Source organism: Micrasema longulum, unplaced genomic scaffold (assembly GCF_059751315.1).
Source record: "Micrasema longulum isolate JH-2025_06_02 unplaced genomic scaffold, ASM5975131v1 h1tg000849l, whole genome shotgun sequence".
Classification (NCBI taxonomy): Eukaryota; Metazoa; Arthropoda; class Insecta; order Trichoptera; family Brachycentridae; genus Micrasema; species Micrasema longulum.
Window position 1 is genome coordinate 55107 of NW_028278041.1, and position 25587 is coordinate 80693.

The 25587-nt window shown below is 30.8% G+C and overlaps 1 protein-coding gene across 3 annotated transcripts in view; it reads left to right on the forward strand.

Moving 5' to 3' along the window:
- The window catches only part of LOC148278633 (leucine zipper putative tumor suppressor 2 homolog), an 86775-nt gene that overhangs the window by 30763 nt on the left and 30425 nt on the right, over nt 1–25587 (forward strand). For 2 of the 3 annotated variants that reach the window (XM_088231099.1, XM_088231101.1), the window contains exons 2-3: nt 11138–11282; nt 25349–25556. In XM_088231099.1, coding sequence (XP_088087225.1) covers nt 11138–11282; nt 25349–25556 — 353 coding nt within the window. Of the gene's footprint in view, nt 1–11137; nt 11287–25348; nt 25557–25587 lie in introns of all 3 variants that reach the window. The other variant, XM_088231100.1, reaches the window with a different exon arrangement.

Below are 25587 nucleotides of genomic sequence, written 5' to 3' on the forward strand. Positions count from 1 at the left end.
ATGGAAATGTACCCGAGATAAAAACGATGCTCATAATATCCAAATAAATTTTACATCTTAACGTTAAAGCTTTACTCAAAAATTATTTACGTGGTCATGCGGATTTGTACAATTACTCTAAGTTGAGCCAAACTTAGTGCTGACTATCAACAATGGTACAATTTATGAACACGAATAGGATTTAGTGTAAGTCTGTTTCTAAACGGGTATTTTGTTGCTCGCATCCTATTGTACAATGGTTAACTTCGCGAATAACTTCTCGTACCACATACTTCACACTACACATGTATACATCGATACTTGGCCGTAGTAAGATAAACCAGATGAGTGGTCCATATGAAAAAACCTGTTGGGATTGGGGTCACCTGTGCCGGCGATATACAAGTGGCCGCGGGCTGCGGGCGGTGACTGCTGGCTGCAGACTTGGACCACTTTGCCTGCTTCCGATGTCAAGATCAAGGGAACTCTGACTTATTTTCTACATACTGTAAAATTTTAACCGGTGGATCTTCCTATAAAGACAAACGACTTGTTTATCATATCAAGATCGAAAGAACATTAATCTGTGTATGGTATCAAAACCGAAGGATCTTTGACCTGTTAACTGTATTAAAAGCAAGCGAACTCTTGCTTATAAGCCACACTATGAGAAATGATTATCCGTAAATCTTCTTTACGACCATTATACATTAGCAAGAGTTTAGTATCTTTGACCTGTTTATAGTATCAAGATTAAGGGAACTCTGACATATTTTCTTTATGCTGTAATTTTTTTTTCGTCAGATTTTCCTTTATGACCTGTTTATGGTATCAAGATCAAAAGAACATTAACCGGTTCACTGTAGCAAGGTCAAGGGTACTTTGACCTTTAATCAAACTCTTATTTACAATCTACACAATTTGAAATAAGCATTGGTAAATCTGCCGCTGTGGCCCGTTTATAGTATCAAGATCGAGAAAACTCGTCAGAAAGTAAGGGAAGTCATTATTTTCTACAAATTGTACAAATGTTACTGGTGAATCTTTATTTATGACCTGTTTACAATACCAATATCAAGAGAAGTTTAACGTGTTTACAGTTTCAAGATCAAAGGAACTTTGACCTGTTTGTATCAAGATGAAAAGATTTCTGAAATATTTTCTACAGACTCTCAAGGAATTAGTGATCTATAAGCATTAACTTATTATTATTCATGCTAGAATAGTCATTCGTCCAAACAAGATCAATATTTCTCAACAAAAAATGACATTTTATTTTTGTAAACATATGGTCTGTGGAAGACGTGTGGAAAAAATAATTATTGTAAATAGTAGTTGCATTATTCAAATCACTTACAATATTCAACCATCTTAGCTGCATTCATTGTTAAACTATTATTTCCTCGTTTTCTACTTGTATTTTTCCAGGAAACCAAGTTGTCAACAAAATTGAATAGAGTTGTTTTATAAAGACATAGTAAAAAGATTCCAGGAACCCGACCCAAATTTACAAAAGATTTTCTTGTCTATTCTTAGAGTTGTGTCATAAATAATCCAATCTTCAGATTTTTTTTGTTTGAAACTAGGTACTTTTAGTACTCAGTATTTTAAAGTTTTACTTTTGTTATATGTCTGTGATTCAGATTTCTTTAAAATCTAGTAAGTCAATTCAAATCTTTATTGAATGTATTATTATTGATCCATCTCTCGAAACAATATAAGACATGCATATAAAAAAATAATCTCATCTGCATCAATAATGGTTTTAGCACTTTAACTTCACAAAAACCAATCTATGGAAGAATTAAAGAAATATTGTATTTATTTGCTTATAGCTTATCATACATTTTTTTAAACATACGTCGCAATTTCATAGGACCAAAGTCCCGAGTTGAATTGGGAAGAATAATTCATTATCACCACAAACATTATATGAAATCAGAAACATATTAAAGCTTAAAGAAAATGTTTATATATTTATTGAATTGAATATACTTCTCCAATTTGGTCTTCATTCTACAGGACTTATATTGACCATGTCGAGTCTGTTCAACACCGTTTTTTAAGAAAAGTGGCATGGTTTTTCGGATTGCAAACGGGTAATTATTCCTATTTTGCAATAGACCAATCTATCAATGTGCCTTTATTCGAGAAACGTAAAACTGAGATGGACCTTATATGCATTTTCAAAATACCTCATGTCCCGTCTCTGTTGCAATCAGTTTTTCTCATGTTCCCAACCGTGTCACCAGAAGCCAAAATCTGCTATTTATCAAATTTTCTAAGAATCACTTTTGTTTCTATACCCCCCAATGTCCAGAATGTGTGAATTAGTCAATTCGTCACACAATTTGGAATTAGTTGGGATAGATCTGCCGGCTTTTCGTAGATCTCTTTGCCACTTAAACAGTGTAGGATAAAGATAGATTGGCATGGTTTAGCTGGAAGTATTATGAGTTTCTCGTGTTTATAACCATATTGTATACCATTTACCGGAATATTAATTATTTCTTTTTTTATTATTATTGTATTTCCCTTGTTTGTCTTTGCTACACAGTTTTATGTTATTTTTGTTAAAAATCTTGTGCATAAATATATTTCTTCATATAACTTTTGTAATTGGTTTAGGCCGTATATATAATAAATAAATATATGGCATACAAATATGATAAACAGCAAACATAAACATTTTAAATACATTTAATAATAAAAAAAGAACGAAAAGGAGGTTATATATTCGCAAAATCAACAAGGAATTTCCTACTCAGATCCCTCCCGCTAAGGAAAATCCCTTCCTTAACACCTCTCTGGAAAATAGTTTTTGTCTTTGAGAGCTTTATTCGTTCTTCCAAAATATTAAACACTCTCGGTGCGATAAAAGAGAGGTGTCTCTGAGCAAAAGTCGTACGGGTTTTGGGTAGAACATAATTCGTGCTTTGGGAAAACCTCAGATGAATATTTTGCTAAGATCTGTCCTTGTTCTTTGACCAAAAGTGTGTATGTGCTTCTTTTAGGCAGAGTTGTCTCATAGCCAGCACCTTCATGTATTAAAACTACTTTTCTGAAAAGATGTTCAAACATAGGAAAAATGACGAATTTTAGACAGCTTGCCCACCACATACCCCACACCGCATCTGAGGACATAAGAAAATTTGATTGTTGTCAAACGAGAAAAACTGCCCGAAGGAGCCTTTTGTTATCTGGTAGCCTAAGCATTTTTGTGCTGAAAGAAAGTAATTCAGAAGCACATAATATGTACTTCATTGGCTCGAGAAAAGAGGGAAGTGAATTCTTCACTGACTGGTATTAAATTGATTGGACATGATCAATTCGCCGAAATGATGACAAAACTTTTTAAAAGCCTTGAAATTATTTTTGGAAGCCACCAGATCTGCATATCCGACTGGACCTATAACAGGGCCACGGATAGTAGCAAGAAGGTCCGTTCGGTAATCATAGAGAAAAGGAAAGGGACAAGACCACTGGATGTGTTCAGAAGATTGGTTAGGATATCCGCAGCAGCACGAAGGGGAGTCAACAATGTTAAAAACAAATAATTTTTGATTAAATTAACCATGACCTGATAAAAAATAATTTTAGACAGTGTGTAAAGTAACCACTTAAAACATAATAAGTCATAAGCTCTATAAATGCGTAGACTCTCATATTCCCTTCTCTTAAATGTTCTCTATTTCTGAAAATATGTATATTAATTACGATCTCCACATCGGAGTTTTTCATATTTTGTCTCAGAACTTGATAAAAAGTAGAACAAATTTACTATGGACAGTTCTGTTTTAAATGTTATTAATTTATTGTTCTAGTCAACATATCCCGAATATTGCAATATTTATGGCCATTTTTTCTCCGATTATGACAGTTATCGTATTTGAAATCACACAATAGTGTTCGGTCGAGTTAACTGTGTCATTGGCGGGTATTGAACTTGAATATTTGAAAAAAGAACCGATGATGACACAGCTATTGAAAATTGAAAAATAGTCTATTACAACCAGGCGTTAAAATTTATTTGGTGTGATAAAAAACATTTTTAAATTTAAAGATACTTTTAAATAACATGCAGTGAAATGACACAATTTCATATTGTTCGATTGATCGATACTTCAACAGAAACGAAAAATCTTTTTTGAGAAAGAAATATGGCATTTACTGAGCCCATAACTTTTCATTGAATATATTTATTTATATTATTATGCATTATACTCAGTTGCTTTGACCGTTTAATTAGGGTTATTTATCACGTTCTAAAACAGTAAAAATAATAAACAATAATTAATACAATGAAAAAACAAAATATTTTGAAAAAGGTTTTAACGTTCAAAAAGAGTGTACAAGCCTGGATTTTGTGTATGGGAAGAGACCATTGCAAGAGACTGCTGCGAGATATTGCATAAATTCATTTACTTTTAAGCTTTTTATCCAGATGCCCCTTAAAATATATGTATGTTTATGTAATAATATATATATTTTTTAATGCTATTATTTAATTATGTACGTGCTTCCACTTTCCATTATGTTGTATCCCAACTCAACACAGGTCCCTTGGCCGCATTTTTTATAAAATGTTTGAATAAAAAATAATAAAAAAATAAAAAAAACAACAGGGAAAAAATCATAGTGAAAGACAAAGTAAAATACATATTAAAAAGTGATGAGGATCTCTAAAATTCAATTGAGAAAAATAATAATAATTAACAATTTAAATAACAACATGTTTTGGCCACCTAACAGCCATTTTCAACTCCTTAGACTCTCCGGAACCAATTTCATTAAGGTCAGTATCTTCTTTAGCTTTTGGCTCTTACAAAATTTCCATGGTTCTACATTATATTATTACGATAAAGCTTTTGTCATATTTACTACATATGTACGAGTATTATCTCTGTGCTAAATGTCCTTATGATTTGTCGGGAAATCATATTGCTATTGAAACTCCGTATCTCATAATTATTTCATTTTTTTATATTTTTTTATGTTGATGATTATCTCATGGGTGTGTATCTTTGTCATGTGAATGTCCACCACTGCCCTCAAGATTATCATCATCATCATCTTTCCCTTTCCGCACCTAATGGTGCATAGGGCGCTGCATTGGTATACCAATCGCAGCGTATCTTGATCATTTTTGTTACATGAAGGTAAGATGATCAATCTTATGCTTTAGATACCAGTCCAGCGACTACGAAATATTCTGGTGTGAAAACACCCTTTAAATGAAAAATAAAAAAATATTTCATATCAACCGTATCAATCGGACCCGAGACCTCTCGCATGATAGGCAAACATGCTGACCTTTACACCACGAGGCTGACTGTCCCTTAAGATATGTATAAATTTATATCGATTCTTATTTTTGATAAACGCCTTTGAGAGAAAAATCCCCGAGTTCTCTTTACAGGTTTTGTCATACTCAAAATAATTTTGATTACTGCAATAAACATTAATTTCAACTTAGTTTACAGTGTCAAAAAACAGTATAAGTCGGAACTATAAATGACTTTGGTTCATTGTGCACGTTATTAGGGGGTGTTTTTGATTTCCCTTAAATATTTTGTCTCTGTTTTGTTTGACAGACTATATATCTGAAAATATAATCAACAAGTGAGCGTAGTTAAAAGCATAAGGGTGTATCTGTGGATATAAATGTGTGGGTTAAGATTGCGTGTAAGTGTTAGCTTAATTTAGTAATTTAAAACAATATGTATATAATGTTTGTAAAAACGATAAATCAAGTTAATTCTTCAAATACTAATTATACTGACAATTTTCTCCATGATATTTCAGCAATCCGCTATTTTTTATTAATTATTGTGATTTACGACTACATATCATAACCTCGGCAATAAAACAAAAATAGCTTTCCGGATACCAAATTTGATAAAAATTTCGTACATTACGTATATAAGTACCGTGATATCCGATAGATTTATATAACTTATATACGTAATCAAAGAATTTAATGGTTTTGTCATTAGTTTTTGGTGTCGAGCGGGTAATAAATTATTGATGAGCTATAACATTTATACTATGTATATACACTTAAACCCTTCATTGCATAGATTTTGACATAATATTTTTATAAATTAAATTATCAAATACTTTTTGATTTTTTGAACACTAATTTTGATTTAACAATTTTTTTTAATAAGATAATGGTTATTTTTTTATATTTTTTTCTTCTTTTATTTAGGAAACATACAGTTACAAAGTTTAATATTTTACACAATTAGACTTAATTCTTATGGACCAGTGAAGTTTCCATATTATAAAGCAATTATATGTAAGGTTAGTTATGAAAGTATAAAAAAGAGAAGGAAAAAGAAAAACATAAATGAAAGTTGTTTAAAAATTAAAATTTAAGTGAAAAAAATATATTTTAAAGATTGTAGTTTGTAGTGAGTATTTACAAATGGAAATAATATTAAAAATGAAGAAAATTTGTAAGAGTAATTAAAAATTAAGAATTGAAATAAAGAATGAAAAACATGCTCAGATGTAAAAACAAAATAAAATAGTAATAACATTTTTTAAAAAAAAAGGAAAAACATAAATATACACGTATTTATTTTAAGGGATTCAAAGAAATGATGAAAATAATCTTTAAGAGAAATATAAGACAATAAATTTAAGTCAATTTAAAAAACATCTTCAAAATTAATGACACATTATAGTAAGAGCAGCAATATATTGATTTTATTTACATATATAATATAAGTAATTAAAAGTAGTTTAAAAGTATAAAAACATGCCAATGCAGACGAGAAAATAGAAAAAATAAAGAAGGAATAACAAGTATATCAAGTAATCTTTAAAATTTGAAAAAGCAAATAAAATATAAAATACTATCGGTATATCATTGTAAATTCAGATTATTTTTTATCTGTTTTAGCCACGCCGTAACAAACACAAAATGACATAAATGTACATTAATGATTAAATTTACAAAAATATTTTTTTTAAATTAAACCCGTATATGAATAACTTTTTGTTTATTTAGTTTATATTTATCAATTTACAAACTCATAAAGGGCTGTAAAATATATACTATTACAAAATACGAATTTCAAAAACTATATAATTATGGTACCTTACAAAAATAACATATTTATTTATAGTTTTGCGGCCTCTGTAGTGTTGTGGGTCGCTTGACTCAAGCACGGAAGATTCTGTGTTCGATTTTCAGTCAGAACACAAAAATTAAATGTGATTTTTCTCAAGCCAGGGCGGGTGTCCAGTGCTGTAATTCGCTACTGTTACTGGGACTCCTGGCCTGTTGTAGGGCTTAAAAAAAATGCTTAAATTTGTAGTAATGTAAGAAAAAAAAACAGTAGCAGTCAAAATTAATTCATAAGCAAATTTGTATATCAAATCATTTAATTAAAATGTGATCAAATTGACAGATTTCAAGAATTTTGTTTCTTTTTTAATTGCACAAAAGCAAATTTATATTGCATTTTGTGACTGAATTAGAACCCAAAATAAAGTGAATTAAAAAAAAAAACTTTAGTTATCTCACAGATAATCGATTCTACAACTCCTATGCGTGAGGCAAGCATTTGAATCTTTACACTACGTTTATGGGGACCACTAGTTGTAAACTTGGTGTCAATTAAAAATCAATCTGTTTCCATTAGTAAATTAAATTCAGAGTATTAAGCAGGATGACTTTTTTTGCATCTAGTATTACTAGTGTAAATATAGTTTTTTTTGTATAAATCCCTGTGATTGATTTGCACACATATCAACTTCGCCATTCGTCTAAGTTCGGCAGGAGTCTGCAGCGAGACAGTATAAATGTATTTATTATTAATTATATGGTGCTCACACAGTGCTTCGTGTTGTTCAGATAGTGATATGAATTTGACATTTATGTTATAATTTTTGTAGTTTTAAATATTATGTATGTATGTTTCCACTTTCTATTATGCTGTAATCCAACCCAACACAAGGCTTTTGGTATAATAGTATTTGGGATACATGACTTTTTAATGTTATATGTGATAATAATAAATAAATTAATAAGTCGTCAGCCCCTAATCTGACCATAAGATGTGTTATCCACATGACATGTATTTAATTCGATTAGTATTATTATGTACCTGTATTTAATTTGAACAAGATACTCTCGGCTGGGTCATCTACCGTTCTTCCAAAATAGTATGCAAATAATGTAACAACCCGTAGCATCTATTTTAAAAATTCTAGGCTTTGGGGGGTTAACGGCTTTGCTTTACCGACGTCATTTCATTGACTTTTTTTTGTGTGTAAGTTTTTTGTTTTGCCAAGATTATTTTTTATTTCTACAATCATCTCGTTACGATCGGCTTGTTTCCAATGGAAAGGCATTAATCAAATACGATACCGACAATCAAATAACCCATTTTTAATTTACCGCCTCGGGGAACAACTGATTCCAGTATTTTATGGCAACTTTATTTCGATCCTCACCGCTGGTCATTTCAGTTTCGCGTTTTTTGTCTCAACTTCACCGAATCAGAAAATTTGCATAGTTTGAATTATAACACTATTGTTGTTTATTTAATGCTATTTTTTATATCAATCTTGTTTTTTATTCCGTTTGTTTATTTTCTCTGGCATATTCATATCACATCACATCTAAAAAAATACATATACTCTATCACCTGGGTTACGATATTTAATTCAGTTGAAACGGTTAAGGGGGATTGTATGGAATACCGTTATCTGTGATGCAAAACATTAAGACGAAGGTTTATATTTTAAATTCAGTCATGTCCTGCCGTTAAAACAACTTTATGACTTCAAATTGATCGTATATCCCTTTGTTGATCCGGAATATAAAAAAAGAGTTTCCAAACTCACAAAACTGGATTTAAAACTATAGGTCCCTGGTTGGAGTGAGTTAAATTACGTAATTCCAATATTGTTCAATAATCTTCCGAAAATAACAAAATGCAATAAAAACTGAACTGAAAAAATACATACTTAGAACCTGAAAGTAAATTATAATTATGTGTTTAAAAATGTCTCTTATCGAAAGTTGGGTAACTAAAATTATAATAGATAACTTTTAATTAATATAATTAATAAACGCTTTTTTCTGCAGTACTGGAAAGTAATTGCCTTAGTACGTAGAGGATGATAAACATACAAATATACCTCGTGCTTATTTCCGAGTTGCGGGTTTCTTCCATTAATTTCGATCATAAGCGACTCTTTTTGACAAGTTATATAGTTTGACTGACTATATGGTTTTTGGATCCTATAGTTCAAATTGTTTTTGATTTGATCAAAGTTGTCTTAGTGGGGTTGTCCTCTTAGTTATGATTCAGAGAAGCATGAGCTCTTCACCATTATTTCAAAAATATTATAAAGAAGATTTTTTTAATGGAGTGGAAGGGCTGATCTTTACCGGTTTATGACTATTGTTTCATTCTTTAAAATGTAATATATCCATGTGATTCATCTAAAATAATACCACTCTAAAAATATATGTAATAACAATGGTTCAAACGTTAAAAAAATGGTATATGTTACAGTGCGTAGGTACTCACTCAATACAATCCATTAAGGGCCATAAAATGATTAAACTTTTTAGATTTTCATTGCCGTTCAGATGCATAATAGGTTTTTCTGGCTTACTGTGCCACGTTTCAGATCGAATTACAGCGTCCACCTCGAAAGATATATTGAAACCGACGGTATTTACACGGTAAATTGTAAAAACTGCCCCAAAGTGTGCATCGGGCAAACTGTCAACCAAAGTACAAGGAGCACATGAGTGCATGTCACCTCAGCTACCCCGAAAAGTCAACTCTGGCCAAACACCATGTGGAAACGGGGCATAAATTTTCCTTCGTGCTGGTAATCTTAGGGAGACCAATAAATCGAGATTGACGAGCATCCCGACAATATACACACCGATGATGGAATACGATTAAAATCATTCTGGTTCCCAGTTATAAAGAAATCACTTAAAAACGTATACAGTGAAACAACACAGATATCCAAAACAAGCTGCAATTGCATACAGCAATGACTGCGACACGGTACAAAGTGTTACACATTATCTTTTTAAATGATATCAACTTTGTCGATGGACGCTGTAATACGTTACAAAGGTTGGAAACGTGTGGGAACGGCACACGGCATAATAACTCATTGGTCATCAAAAACCCAGTAAAAGTCTCGACTTTCAAATCTCCTTCTCCGTATATATGAAGGGTACACAGAATATAAAGGATGAATGTCAAAAAAATAAGTTTTGAAATGGAAGGTTTTCAAGTTTTCAGACCACTTTATTAAAATAAACTTATAAATATAAAGGAACCTGCTTACTATAAATAACCTATTTTTTAAAATCTAAAGTGGTTTTCATTAATATTAAATTACCGCATTATTTCCTGTATTTAACTGACATCCCCCCTTTATACGCAGTTTGCATTTTTTCCTGGTTCAATTATCATGGAAAGTAAAACCTTTATGTCAAATTTGATCCAACAGAAATTCAAATCGGGTGAACTGCTGTCAGATGCCATTATAAGTAAACACGTAAAAATTAACATTTATCTTTTATACCCTGTAGCTTTCATATGTGTAATCAAAAATTAAATTGTATTGATATTAATAATATATCTTTAACTTCCTTTAAAAGTGAAATTTCCAAAAATAATTTAAGTTATGATGTTGCGCCTTGAATCCGCAGCCTATATTATGCAGGTGATGTGCAGTTCTGTATGTAGGCACATAATAAATGAACACTGTATGGTCAACTATAGTTGTATTATTTATTGTAATGTGCAACTGTGTGACCAATATTCATTTACATTTCTAGTAATATTATAAGTTTTGTATGATTAGTTATTTTATGTTATGTATAATTTTTATGTGACAACATTTACAATAACAATATTATGTGGAAGCCTCTAATTGGACTTTATGATATGTATTTATGGTATAACTGATTCTTATAAATGTATAAATGTCTGTTGGCTTTCCAATGAAATAAAATAAATAAATAAAAAAATAAAAATATGTAATTTGTAACTCCAGACGTGTGTAATTCCAGATATAAGTTACTCCAGATAAATGTATCTCCAGTTTTCTAGCTCCATTTAGCAAACATATCTTGATCACAGTCGTTTCTTTTACTTTTCAGGGAAAGGTAGTGATCAGACCAATAGCCTTCAAGCCCATGGGAATCCCAGCCACAGGAAATGGGCGACTCTCCAATGTTGGGGAGAGGTATGGCTCCACACCAGTTCTCACTGCCCGCCCTGGATCTCACATCACCATATACGGCAGTAAGTCCTCCCAACTCTATCACTTATAAGACAACGGTAAATGAACCTCGTCCATCAGTTTCAATTCCACTTCTTGTCTTGCTCGTCTTGTTTATAGATCAATATCATTTATTTGTTCAAAAATTTTATATACAGTTTGTATATATATAAGGGCGGGCATATTGCATTAAGGTAAATTTTTCCTACCTACCCAAACCGTTTGATTTTCGAAAAGTAGTATATGAACTATTGTAGGTACGAGTATATTAGAATATTTCTATTATAAAAGAAAACATAGATATTTTTCTTTTTAAACAGAAATTAACTAAATATCTACACTTTACTATAAAGAGGGTAAAAGTGGGAAGGAACGAAGGTGGACAAAGAAGAAACTCAAATATACTTAATTATCAGAGTATTTAATATTTAGTACACCGATCGCAGAGTTTTTAGATTACTAGTCTTGCGTTTTATATGCCAGTCCAGGGACTAATAATATCACACATAAGATAAAATAAAATCATAACAAAAAAAAACAGAATTTCCAAGAGAACCTAAAAACAAAAAAATAAATCAAAACCATGTTTGCTTTATTATGTTTTTCTGTTTTTCTTTTCACCGTTTAATCCTTTGCTCCCAGACGGTACAATTTTTTCCAGATGTAAAATAACTAATTTATCTCTTATGTTATAATGCATTTGATATAACTAATCACTTTTGGTACATATTTGGACATTTTTCAATAGTTTCGGCCATTTTGAAGTAATTTGTTCCTAAAAACTAAAGAACTCCTGGGAATCAGTTTTGCGTAGAACTCTCCCCGTTTGATTGTGTAAAATTACTAATCGTTTTTAAAACCGCAAGTTTAAAAAAAATATATTTATGGTTTGATTATAATGTGGGTTTTTCATTGATTTTTGGAAATATATCGTACTGGAAAATCAACAACTTTTTATATTAAAATTCCCTGACGCGAGAAAAGAAAATTTGTGCCACTATTTTTTTTTACACAAAGAGTTTTAAATTTTTAAAAATAATATGTCATGTAATATGGAAAGTTCAAAAACTCTATTCAAATTATGTTCAGAGAACAAAGGGTTAATAATTTACCAATGCCTATGTGTCATGTGCATTTATATTTAGATTAGTCTAAAAAAATGTTACATTATTTTTAAAGAAAATCTCAACTGTTATAAAGAAAATAAGGCACTGTTAGAAAATGGCGGCGTTCAAATAAGTGTTTCTGCTTGGCCATAGTCGCGAGAGTTTTGCGGCATGGCGCGGGCGTTGTAAGCGATGATCTGCCTTGCCCGCGCAGGTCATTATGGACTATGCACTTGAGTTCACCGCGCCCGCGCCGCACCGCTAAGCGCTCGCCACTAAGGCCAAGCGCCAACTGTAAGTAAGGTTAAATCGTAAAGCTAGAATTGTGTCTTTTTTTAAGCATATAAGATTTCATTTCCTCGATTCATTATGTGTATTAAACTCAAAATCAGATATTTTGAGTTATGACTCTATTTTATCGGAGTTGCGATCTTGAATCAGAAAAGCATGCATATTCATAGAATTCTGTTATCTAGTGGTAGTGTCACGATTTCGAATTAGAGATCCGAGATTCGAACCCTGCTCTTCCACGATTCGATTCTAGCACAGTTATTTACGACGAGACGTAAATGGCCCCGATATTTAAGATATTTTAATATTAAGAGTAAATGCGGTGGGAGAGAAATTTGATAAATAGGCATTTAAATATTGTTTTTCTGTCACCCTCTCGCAGATGTCTCCCCGATATTGTGCAAAAAAAACAACTGCACGTCGGTCCGATTATTCCTAACAAAAAACGAAAAAAGCTAGGTTACGTTGTCTCGTTTTGCGCACCCCAAAACTGAACCGATTTGTTTATTTTTTTTAATGAGTATCGGAATAAAATTTTCTGTGTTTCCGTTTTTAAAATTTCAAAAAAGTTCGAAGGCGGCAGATAAAACTAGGTACATTTAAGGGTTTGAGATGGTCCTAATTCCCATAAGGAAAAATTATCGAAAAATCAAAACGACGGAGACACGCCAATGGTAAATATCTATACTTTTAATTTTATTTGCTTTTTATACATCTTGATATTTTTATGTTTTTTCATTATGTATTTTTGTATTATTTAATTTAGTGGTAGGCATATGATTTATTGCTCCTATTTCTTATATTTCTTACTTAGTATTGAGTGAGTTTCTAGAAAAAATATCTCAATTATCATTTCAATTATGTTTTTATATATATATTTTTTTTTTATATTTTTTTTTATTTATTAATAAAACATATAAGACATGAATATCATGATATTATATTCCCAGGAGTTGTACGAGAAAACTCATTTGGGACGGTACATAAAAAAAAATAGTACATTTCTTGTAACAATACATAGTATACATTTAAACAATAAAAATTTTAACAATCTATGAACTTAATATTAAAAAAGGAAAGAAAACATTTAAACAATCTGTGAACTTAATATTAAAGAAGAAAATAAAAACATTCAAACAATCTGTGAACTTAATATTAAAAAAGAAAAGAAACACATTTAAACATTCTGTGAAATTAATATTAAAAAAGAAAATAAAAACATTTAAACATTCTGTGAACTTAATATTAAAAAAAGAAAAGAAAAACATTTAAACCTAAAACACAATATATAGACTATTCACAGAAACTGAGCTAAAAACTATCACTTTCAAAAAAATTTAAGAAATAGGTTTTCATTTCTGGTCTTTGAGATTTACCACTCGACATTTCATTTTTAAGGTCATCAGGCAGTTTATTAAATTGTATACGACCAATGTATTCCAGAGACCTTTTGCCGAACTTCGTGGAACAAAATTTAGAAATGTGAATATATATATTCTATTTCTGTTGCTTTCAATGATACTCTTATTTTGTTTTTTTTAATACTACTATATTTTACTATTATTTTGTTGATTTTGATGATACCATAATTTTGTATATTTGATTATGTGTGATTCTTAATTTTTATAATTTTTTTTTAAAATTATTTCTGATTATCTTTTTTGCATTGTATTCTTTTGAATTTTATTATTTATTACTTTTTTTCTAGATTGTTTTTCTATTGCATCACGTGTCATTATAATTTAATCGAATTAATTTTATTATGTTTTTTATTGTTATTTATTGTGGCTTGACACGGACATAGCCTAAAAAGCCTTAATAAGTTTATTAATATTTAAACTAGTGTAATTTTGAATGAATACGCAAATAAATAAATAAATGTGTATAAAAATCATTGCTCTCGTGCCATTATCCAGGAGAAAAATACGGGAATACGGTTGTATGAAGAAAAGTCTCACCACGTATCGTCTTAAGGTAAATCACCATCATCATAACTCTATCCGCATCTGATGGTGCGTAGGGCACTGCATTTCTAGACCAATCCCCGCGTATCTTGATAATTTGTTACACTAAGGATTACGCTTTAGTTGCCAATCTGATCACTTTAAAATATTGCAATATAAAAGCACGTATATAAATAAGGGACCTAGTTTAAAAATGAACCAAAAAATGTTTATGAAGTACATTTCAATGTTTTATTTGATTTTTGCGCTAACCATTTACATTGAAATCTTCATAGTTTTCACTAAAAACAGTAATAGTCAAAAACTAAGTCGACATTTTATTTGATATTGAATTACGTGTAGAATATAAACATATTTTTTTTGTAATAACCTTAGTATACATAATAGATTTTGATATGAAAACATCAGTAATCAGTTTAAACAGTCATCGGAAAAGTTGTTGGTTTATTTGAGATTTTAATTTAAATCTTGTTATAAATCGCACCCGGGATATTTTTATGGTAGGCAAATAGGCTGGTGGATAACATCATAATAATACGAATAAAAAAAATTCGTGCTGCGACCCGCTAATACGGCCAACGCGAACAAAATGTACGTAGGTCCATCTCCACAAGTTGCTAGTGTACATTGTAGGTACATAAATACTTCCTTACAACGTGCGGTGTTATAGATCAGTGATGGGTAACCTACAGATAACCTGATACGCCAAGATATTTTGGGTGATACGCATCGCTTACGATGACAATCTGCATACTCTTGTAAGACCTTATTTTCGGCATTGAATAATGCTTTCTTATCTTAAAAATGAACAAAACACTAACCTTTAATTGAAGATTTATCAAATGCAATTCAGCCATAAAAAGCCACTAACGTAAATAATAATTTGTTTTTTTATTTTTTTTTTATTTATTAATAAAACATATAAGACATGAATATCATGATATTATATTCCCAGGAGTTGTACGAGAAAACTCATTTGGGACGGTACATAAAAAAAATAGTACATTTCTTGTAACAATACATAGTATACATTTAAACAATAAAAATTTAAACAAATTTTAACAATCTATGAACTTAATATTAAAAAAGGAAAGAAAACATTTAAACAATCTGTGAACTTAATATTAAAGAAGAAAATAAAAACATTCAAACAATCTGTGAACTTAATATTAAAAAAGAAAATAAAAACATTTAAACATTCATAACATTTTCTTTTTAGTACTAATAAATTAATCGGATTATGGTCCTGTTGCTAGGGTCCGTGGCTCGAATCGCACTCTATACAAACTTGATTCCCATTTTCTAATAGTGAGTTATTTACAACTCGTTGAAAATAACCCTCAAAAATTAAATATTTGCGTAAATCAAATCAGAACAAAAGTGTTTCTTTTTAAAAAAAAAAAAAAAGTAATGTTTATAAAACAAGACTATCTTATTTACAAAATATTATTCTTATTTCAGGGTCGAAAAATTATTAACATTCTCAGATGTGACACGGTACCCGGGTCATGCCAGTTTTTTCCAGAATTTTGACAAGGCGACCTAAAAAGGTTACCCATTACTGTTGTTGATTATTTCGAAAGTATATGAAACAAATTTATTAATAGGTAGTTATGAAATAAATTTAAAATGACTTTAACAACGTTTAAACGATCACACGATAATAATGTAGGTTTTTTAAACATAGGAAAAATATAGAGTTTTATAGTTGTTAACGCCCTTTGCGCAATATGTTATATTTCTTAATTAAAAATGAACGAATATTTTTTATATGAACACTATGTAAAGGAAAGTTTCTTAAAACTGGTGTTGAAATATAAAATTTACCTTTAGCAGAGAACTTTTTCGTGCCAAGAGAATTGCACAATTTCCCAACTTCGAGCAAATGGTAGACACGATTTTTTTCCAAATTAAACATATAAATAATGCTTTACATCTTCTAGTAACGCTGGTAATCGCATATGATTTTATTTATTTATTTTATTTATTATGGTTCAGAAACAATCTTCTCCTTCTTCTTTTCCACATCCGCTCGTGACGATTGTTCGACTTTATGACGATTTTTTTACTTTATTCGGCGGAACTAAGGGGCGCTGAATTGACGTGAGAGGAGGCGAGAGTGCTGGCTGTCGATAGAGTCTCCTGGAGGCAACTGGTGATGTCCACATGCTTCACTTAGGATCAGATGTGGGAAAGACAAAGAACACTATAATAACAATAACCGATTAAACACATTATCGAGATTTCACTTTATTTCTTTATTTGGTTCCGATTTAATTTATTTTAGGGGTATAGGTCAATAATGCTTTGTAGATGCTTCTTCAATATATATATCTGTGGACATAGGACACCATCATCATCCCCTTTTGCACCTAATGGTACTTAAGGCACTGCATTGGTACATCAATCGCAGTGTATCTTGATATTTTTTGTTACATGTAGGTAAGGTGATCAGTCTTACGTTTCAGGTACCAGTCCAGGGGCATAGAACACTGCAATAGTAAATACAAATATCAATTGCAATTTATCTCGATCATTTCTTGAGGCATTTTAAGTTTCATATTTATTTATTTATTAATTTACACGCCCTACGGGCTTTTACATATATTAGAAATTACATTCAAGTGCAGCAGTGAAACATAGGTATGTAAATTTAGTTAAAATTAAAGATAACATAAGAAAAGCTAAAAGATACAATAATAAGTAAAAATCAGGAAATGTACCAACATAGGTATAGGGTACATAGAAAAATATTTAAATTATTTACATATGAAAACATACACACATACATATACATACATATAAGTTTATACATTATTATAGAGATACATGAGAAAAAAAATAGTAAATAAAGAACAATACTAAGAAATTTTATACAAATTAATTTATAACCTTTTGAAAACTTAACCTATATTTATATAAAGACAGACGAAATATATCAACTTCACCATACTCGTTACCTAGCCGGTGTAGTCGAGGTATTGGTGAATTGTAATAATAATTGTGACTGCCAGGAGAACATTGTTTTTATTTCTAAGGGGTTTTGAAAATTTCATTGTCGATCCAGTTAACTTTGTTCAATGCAATAGAAAACTTTAGAACACAGAAAAAAGATCGTGTTGTTGTATTTTCTGTTCTAAAAGTATATATAACTATACTCAAACCAGTTCAATCTTTTTCTAAATCTATTATACTACTATTTCTTTAAATGTTCGATGATTTCCTCAATCGATTGTGGTCGTCGGTAAACAAACGCTATCCGCTATCTCCGGGCATGACGTTTCGCGTCCGCCGTGGGAACAGCGTATAGTTAACACCCGCCAGATTTGCCTACCCACGTCGCCTGGATGACAGACGTGACTCTAGACTCCATCATGACCATAGAAATCCTGCCTTCATCAAATGTGGGACGCGCGGAAAACTAATGCCAAACTCAATAAATAATAGTTATTAAGATAAAAACCGATTTGTTTTCTTGAAATAGAAAAATTGTAATTTACCAGCCTAATATTATTATTAGTATCTAAATTCAAGGTAACACGTGATAATGACGTTAAAAAACGTCTGTTTTAGGTTTTCACGCATACCTAACTAAGATTTGTTTTTAAATGTGTCGTTTTCGTTATGATTGTGTTTATCTTGAGTCCTTGAGTTTTTAGATATTTACTAGTTTTATTATATTTGTCCGTGTCCAGGCGGATAAAAAATACAGTTCTGTGTCTGATATAGAACCAGAACTTTGAACGAGTTTTTTTGACTTGATGCCAGTTAAAAAGTCTGTAAATGGGAATTGATTGGAGAAAAGTTAATTATAGATAGTTGTCATTAATTAAAGTTGTTTAAAAGGATAAAAAAAAAGTTAGTTTTTAAAATGTAATCTTATTCGTGTTAGCTTTGTAGAAGTTTTTTTTTTAAGTGTACGTTTATTGTTTAGAAATGTTAATAGTTAGTTTATGTTTTAATAATAATTAGATAAAAGTTAATATTAGGACATTCATTTATTATATTTGTACTATTTTAAGACTAAATAAAAAATATTACTAAATGTGATACATTGTGAACCATCTGAAAATTTGGAATGTATGTTAACTAGGGATGGTAAGACTGAGAAATATATTGAGAAGAGGGTGAGTGCCGGGAACAGAGCAAACGGCGCACTTAAATCATAAAGAAGAAACATTTACATTCTATCACTTCTTCACAATATTTTAAATAATCCCACATCGTCTGTTATCTTAGAGAGCACTTTCAACCTCTATCACAACATGGACTATCTCTTCGCTCTAGTAAAGAGAGTACCCTTTGAATACCCTTTCACCGCTCTAATTTTCTTGCCTCCTCTTTCACAGTAGTAGCTGCTCGTTTGTGGAATAATCTACCCACTAAGGTTAAAGATCCCTTCTTTATGTACATTTAAATAAAGATTCAAATATCACTATCTAAATATGTGAGTGCTTCCTTTCTCCTTCTTCTTTCCTTCCCACCTCCTCTTCTCTTTTCATAGTATAGTGTTATTTTTTTTTAAATTTAATTTTTGTTCTTAATTTTGTATAAAATTATAAGATTCAGTATAATTCCTTGGATTATGTCCATGTACTTGTAATTTTCTCAAACTTAACGGTTTAATTAAGTAGAAAGAAATTGCTTTATGGTGATTCTAAACGAAAATATTATTCTAATTATTCATAGATGGCGCTTTTATATTTTTTTAATGATAAATGCCATTTTTTCGTTTATTCTTAATGGATATTTTACAAAATTTAGTTTGCGGAAACTTTACAATATATTGATTGTAACAAATACCATAACATCATAATTTTGACTCTTTTCACAAAATGGTGTACAAAACAAAAAAATATTTATCTATGAATAATTAGTTTCATATTTTCGCTTAGAATCACCTTTAGGCAATATGCCCACCCCTATATGTATATTGTGTATGTATATAAAGTGTAAATAATAAAACATAAATAAAATAAATAAATAAATCCACTTTGGCAAATAAATTGATGTCGCAGGTGGCAAAATGAGCAGTTCATAATGGAGTTTCTCTGGAGAAATGGGATCTATCAGGCGAATGTGTGGTAAAACTATGCATGATAGGGGCAAAAATGTCGAGATCCGTGCATTATATTATTTTCGTGTGTAAAGCTGAGACAAGCATTATCGACAAAATCAACAAATTAATGATGCATTGGTGTAGACATGTAGGGCGAATGGACAGGAAAAGAACGTCTAAAAGGATTGACAATACGAATGTTTATGGATGCTGAAAATGAGGAAGACTGAGAAAGACATGGCATGACCGAATTCAACAAACACTCGAAGATAGACATTTCAAAAGTTGGAATAATCATCGTGGATACATGAGTCAGAATTAGAATGTAAAAACAGGGTGACATGGCGTATATGGCGTTCTATCCTCTCTGCCTACCCTTACAAGGAAATGAAATTATGGTTTTTTAATTTGTCACAAATTGAATCTTGTGTAACATGTGTTGTAAATCATCTTCTAATGTGACATTAGCAACCTTACCTCCCTTAGCCCTAAATTTACCACTTCCTCAATTATTGAAAGCGTTCATATTTATTTATTTTGTATGTGTGAGAAAAGTTAGTTCATTCCCTTTTAGCAATCTTACAGTATAACCGAAGCTAAACAAAAAATACAGCAATTAAAAAATTAAAAAATCTTAGCATACAAATTTAGAAAACACTGTCAAAACATTTGAAAAGATTATAGTGTATATTGCTTACATTGATCAATGGTATTTTATACATTTTAATTTATTCTATTGCACCTTCTAAATATTCATTTATGGTATAAAAACATTTATTGATTAGAAACACTTTTAATACACCTGCAAATTTTTTAACACAATTGATTTCCTTAATTTTATTGGGGAGCTTATTATTTATTTTTACTGCCATGCATACAGATCCTCTTTGTATAAATGATTGTTTCGCCAAAGGATTTTTTATTTTATTTTTATTCCTGGTGTTATGAAAATGGCTTTTTTCCTTTGTCCTGAAACATTCAGGTCTTGATTTAACAAAAACACACATTTCTATAATATAAATACCCGTCACTGTCAATTAATTTAATCTAATAAAAATTAACCTACATGTAGCCACGTAATCAGCATTGACCATTTTCTTAACACATTTTTTTTTTAATTTTAAAAACATCCGGTCCATTAATAGAGTTTTCCCAAAAAAATACCATATTTCAAAATTGAATATACATATTCATAATAAGTGGACATAACACATTCATTGTTTGCTATTTTATTCAGTTCGTCTTATACAAATACACGACCGCTTATTTTCGCGACAACATTCTTCACGCGTTCTTTCCAATTTAAGTGGTTATCTAATTTAATACCTAAAAGAAATTAGTAAAAGTGGTTTTTACTATTTTAAAATTCATTGTAATATTTAAATTTAATGGAGATGCCTGGTTTGGCCGAAAGTTTATAATTTTTGTTTTATCTGTATTTAAAAATAGGTTTATAGATGCAAACTAATTTGCTACTGATTGACATTTTTCACTTATATCTACAGAAATATTATTTGAATCACCTGTGCAGTCGAAAAATAATGCTGTATCATCCGCAAAAATAGTACAGTGTGTTTTGACAATTTTGGGTTGCTCATTTATTTATTTATTTTACAGAAACAAACAGTCGACAATGATATAATAACATAAAAAAGATATGGTTTAAAGACAGACCAGCGAAGTTTCTAAATAAAAATTATACATATTAAATTGTGGTACAACAAAAGGGTGTGTTTATGTGTATTTGTATGAGAGTAAGTGTAGAGGTGTATTTGTGTGTATTTATGTGGGATTAAGTGTTCAGGTGTGTGTAAGTATGAGTATAATTAAATAGCAAGTGGGATCGTATCATAGCCAGCAAGAATGAGTCTTAATTTATTTTAAAATAAATTAACAGGCGTTTTAAAAATATCAATAGATGAAACAGAAGCATTATAGTTCGAGCAAGAATAATAAAAATAAAATACAAATATATATATTATATAAATTATAAATAGTAGAGGCCCTTAAATACTGCCTTGTGGTACATCCTTTTCCAATTGTATTCGAATGTTTCTTGAATACGTGACATTTCATTTATTTTTTGCATAACTACTTTTTGTTTTCTATTACGTAAATACGATTACGTTTGTAAATTCGTTATAAATGGAAACTTGTAAAACATGTGTTGTAAATCATCTTCTGATGTGACGTTAGCGACCTTACCTCTCTTTACCCTAGATTTAACACTCCCTCCATTCTTGAAAGCGTTCGTATTGATTTATTTTGTTTGTGTCGGAAAAGTAATTTGGTTTATGTATTGTTGTGATATATTTAGTTACAAGGATGTACGAGTATTGTTTTTTTGTTGTTCTTACTACTTACATGCTTTTTAAAAAAACGTATCGAAAAAAAGTATTGTGTTAAAGTAACTTATAGGAATGTAGTTCATTTGTATTACACTTTGTATTATACGATTTATGAATAAACATTAAAAAAATATACGTTTTTTTAAATCATTTTATGGGGCTGCAAAAAATTGTCCCGGTTTATTAGAGATTTATGGTTATTCCATTTTTAGGTTCTTTACAGTTGAAAGAGCTTTGTTTTTAGACGATGTAGACATTCTACGCTAACTTTCCATGGTACGAAGTAATGTTTGTTGCCTGTTGCCTTCCAAAGTAACGCAATATTCCCACACAGAAGATCCTGTGAGGCGTGTGGCGACACAAGCTTGAGAAATTTGCATCAGTAACTCGATACGTTGTGGAATACGTACCCACTGATACGGGTACTTAGCTTACATAATCTGTCAGTGACACGAGACATGCCGAAGCCGTGAGAGATTAATGATTACCGTAAAAAACACATCAGCGCTTTGATAGAAAAACCGACTTCCTGTTAGCAAAACTTTCCGACCTACCGGTAAGTTTACAAGTGCTGAAATAGAACAACAAAGTGGAAAATATACGCTAATGAGAAAGTTTAGTGATTTTTTAAATGAAATTCGTATTTGTCAACTAAGCAATACTTTCATGTTTCGTATTAAGGCTGTAGTCTGGTAAAACGAACGCAAAATTAGGAAATCATACGATTTTCCCATTTTAAAACGAATGTTTTTTTTAATTGCGCTATAATAAAAAAATAAAAACAAATAAATTAGATAAAAACAATAATTTTTAAAGGTATTTTTATTTTTTAAAAAATTACAAGTTTTATGTAACTAAAATATAATTACTTTTAGACCCGTGATGTCACGAGTTGTCGTCGGTGAGTTGTGTTTCCATTTAAAGGTTAAACCCCTCAGCAGTCAAAATACACTAAACGTTAAAAAAATGGCTAGCCTTCCGGCTAGCGGAACCCGGAAATCTATTACAACACATGTTTGAAGTATTTATTTATCTTCTTTTATAAAGTCGCATATTACTTTCTTAATTTTTAGTACTTTATTTATAGTTTAATTTTTGTGTTTATTTGTTTTGTTTATGATAATTTCCTGTTATTTTTATTTGTATTCAAAACGCGCTAATAAACTTTTATTTATAACTAGTTTGGCACGATCTAGATAATGTTATTTTTAAATCAATTTGTCAATCAATAAAAAATTCAATAATAAAATCAAATTAAAAACAGAACATAGGAACTTCAGCGCTACGGGAAATTGGATACAATAAACGTTTTCTTGCGCATGGTAAAAAATCATTTAAATAAATAAATTCAATTGTTCTGCAAAGTTTGTTGAAAATGTACGAAAAACATAATAATTTATTTTTTAAACAAAAACACACTTCTTTGAACGACATCACTGGTTCATGTGAATCAACCGATGATAAGAGAGCTGTGAAAGATAACAGTTTGCTTACCAATGGACCAATCGGCAGAACTGACCGAGAATAAGCGGAAGAGAACCTCAGACGTCACACGCGGAGTTATTTCAAAAATACAAAACTTCAAAAATCACAGCGCTGATAATACGATATATAAAAATTGAAAAAAAAAACTTTGTCTTACTTTAATAGTCTTTTAACAAATAAAAAAAAACCACTGAACTTCCTCATTTTTTGATTATTATTATTCACTTGTGAAAAGTAGTTCGTTTTTACTTAAACCGTTATTATTTTTTTTTACATATTTTCGAGAAACTACGAGCACAATAAAATGTTTCATTTTTACCACGTGCAAGAAAACATTTTTATATCTAATTTCCCGTAGCACTGAACTTCCTCACAGCTGACCCTTATTCGTCACCAAAGAAATTTGTTTATTTAAAATTTTAAATACAAAGGATTAGTACTTTGGCGGACTTATTGCTAATAGCAATATCTTCTAGCCAACCAAAAAATTAAACACTGTTTCATATATTTTTGGCCTTACGCAACCGTGCTTTTAATTTTTTTAATACAATGTGTCCCGGGCTCAAGTCACCGACCATTGTCATATGAAAATACATTTAAAAATACCAAACTATAAAAGGAGGGGTATATCTCTTAAAAGTAAAAAGTTATTATTATTATAAGTCATAGCTCTTCCACTTTTTTGAGAAAACCCTTAGATTTTGGTAAATTGTTGTAGTAAAATAATCTCATTCAATTACAAGAGTAGATCCCAGCAGAATGCTCCTACGTGTTTTCCTGTAATTTTAATTATTTAATATCAAAAACACGTTCGACTTTTGCTCAGAGAAATTTCTCTGTTGTGGTCCCAAGAATGTTCACTGTCCTGTGGATGAATATATAAAGTTCTCCAAAACGAAATCCACTTTCAGGAGAAGTGTACAAGTTTGGATTTTGTCTAAAGGAAGAGACCATTGCAGGAGACTGCTGCGAGATATTGCATAGATTCATATACTTTTAAGCGTGTCCAGATGTGTATTGAAATATATGCTTATGTCTTAGATTCCAATTTTTATTTTGTTATTGTTTAATAATGTACATGCTTCCAATTTCTATTATGTTGTATCTCAACTCAACATATGTCTCTTGGCCTCATAGAGTTAGGGATTCGTTATTATTATTTTTATAATAAATTATATTTGTATGAATAAATAAATAAATACACACCATGTGGGCTGAAATCTCTCGTAACAATCACGAATATTGTTGTATATTATATAATTTTGAATCCAATATTGTGCAAGGTATCACGCCGTAGTGAATTCATTGCAAGCCGTTTCTTCCCATATAACAAAATAAGGCTTTTATGGATTTCTCCTCCACAAAACAATACGTAGTAGGAGTATTCGTTAACATAATAGAGTTGATTGTAAAGTCACGGAAACCGATTTTAATGGAATAATAATATGTTTAATTTTTTTTCAATTCAATGATGAAATAGAGTAGAGATAAATCCGCCTCCTTGTGAAGTGATTGGAGCATTTGTCTACCACTCTTAAGGTCCTGAGTTCAATTCCTGGAAGAGTGGACGTGTAAAATTGATTTTAAAGGTTCTTCCAAACTACAGTGTTTCATTGTTGCCAAAGTAGCACCTGAAACGTAAGACTGATCACATTAACTTCAAGTAATAGATGATACGCTGCATAGTTTACTAAAGTGGAATGATGATTATAATTTTTTTTTTGGGGTGTGCAAATTTCAGGGCCATATGCGCCTTTAGATGCAGATAAGTGAATTATGATGATTTATAACTCAATGGAGACAGGGGATAATGGTTTGTTTGATTTCCGTTTCTAGGCAGCAGCGACCTCCGCCACCACCACTCGGGAGTGTCCAACTACTCGCTGGACCGGAAGTTGCTGACGTCACGCGCCTCGCCCTCCCCCTCGCCCCCGCCGCCCCTCTCCTCCCTCCAGCACGCCCCCCCACGGAAGCTGCTGAACTACGACTCCCTGGAGAGCGTCCGCCGGTCACCTGTGTCCAGTGTCAACAGTCAAACCAATGGGTAAGGTTTTCATTATACAAGATGCATTTAG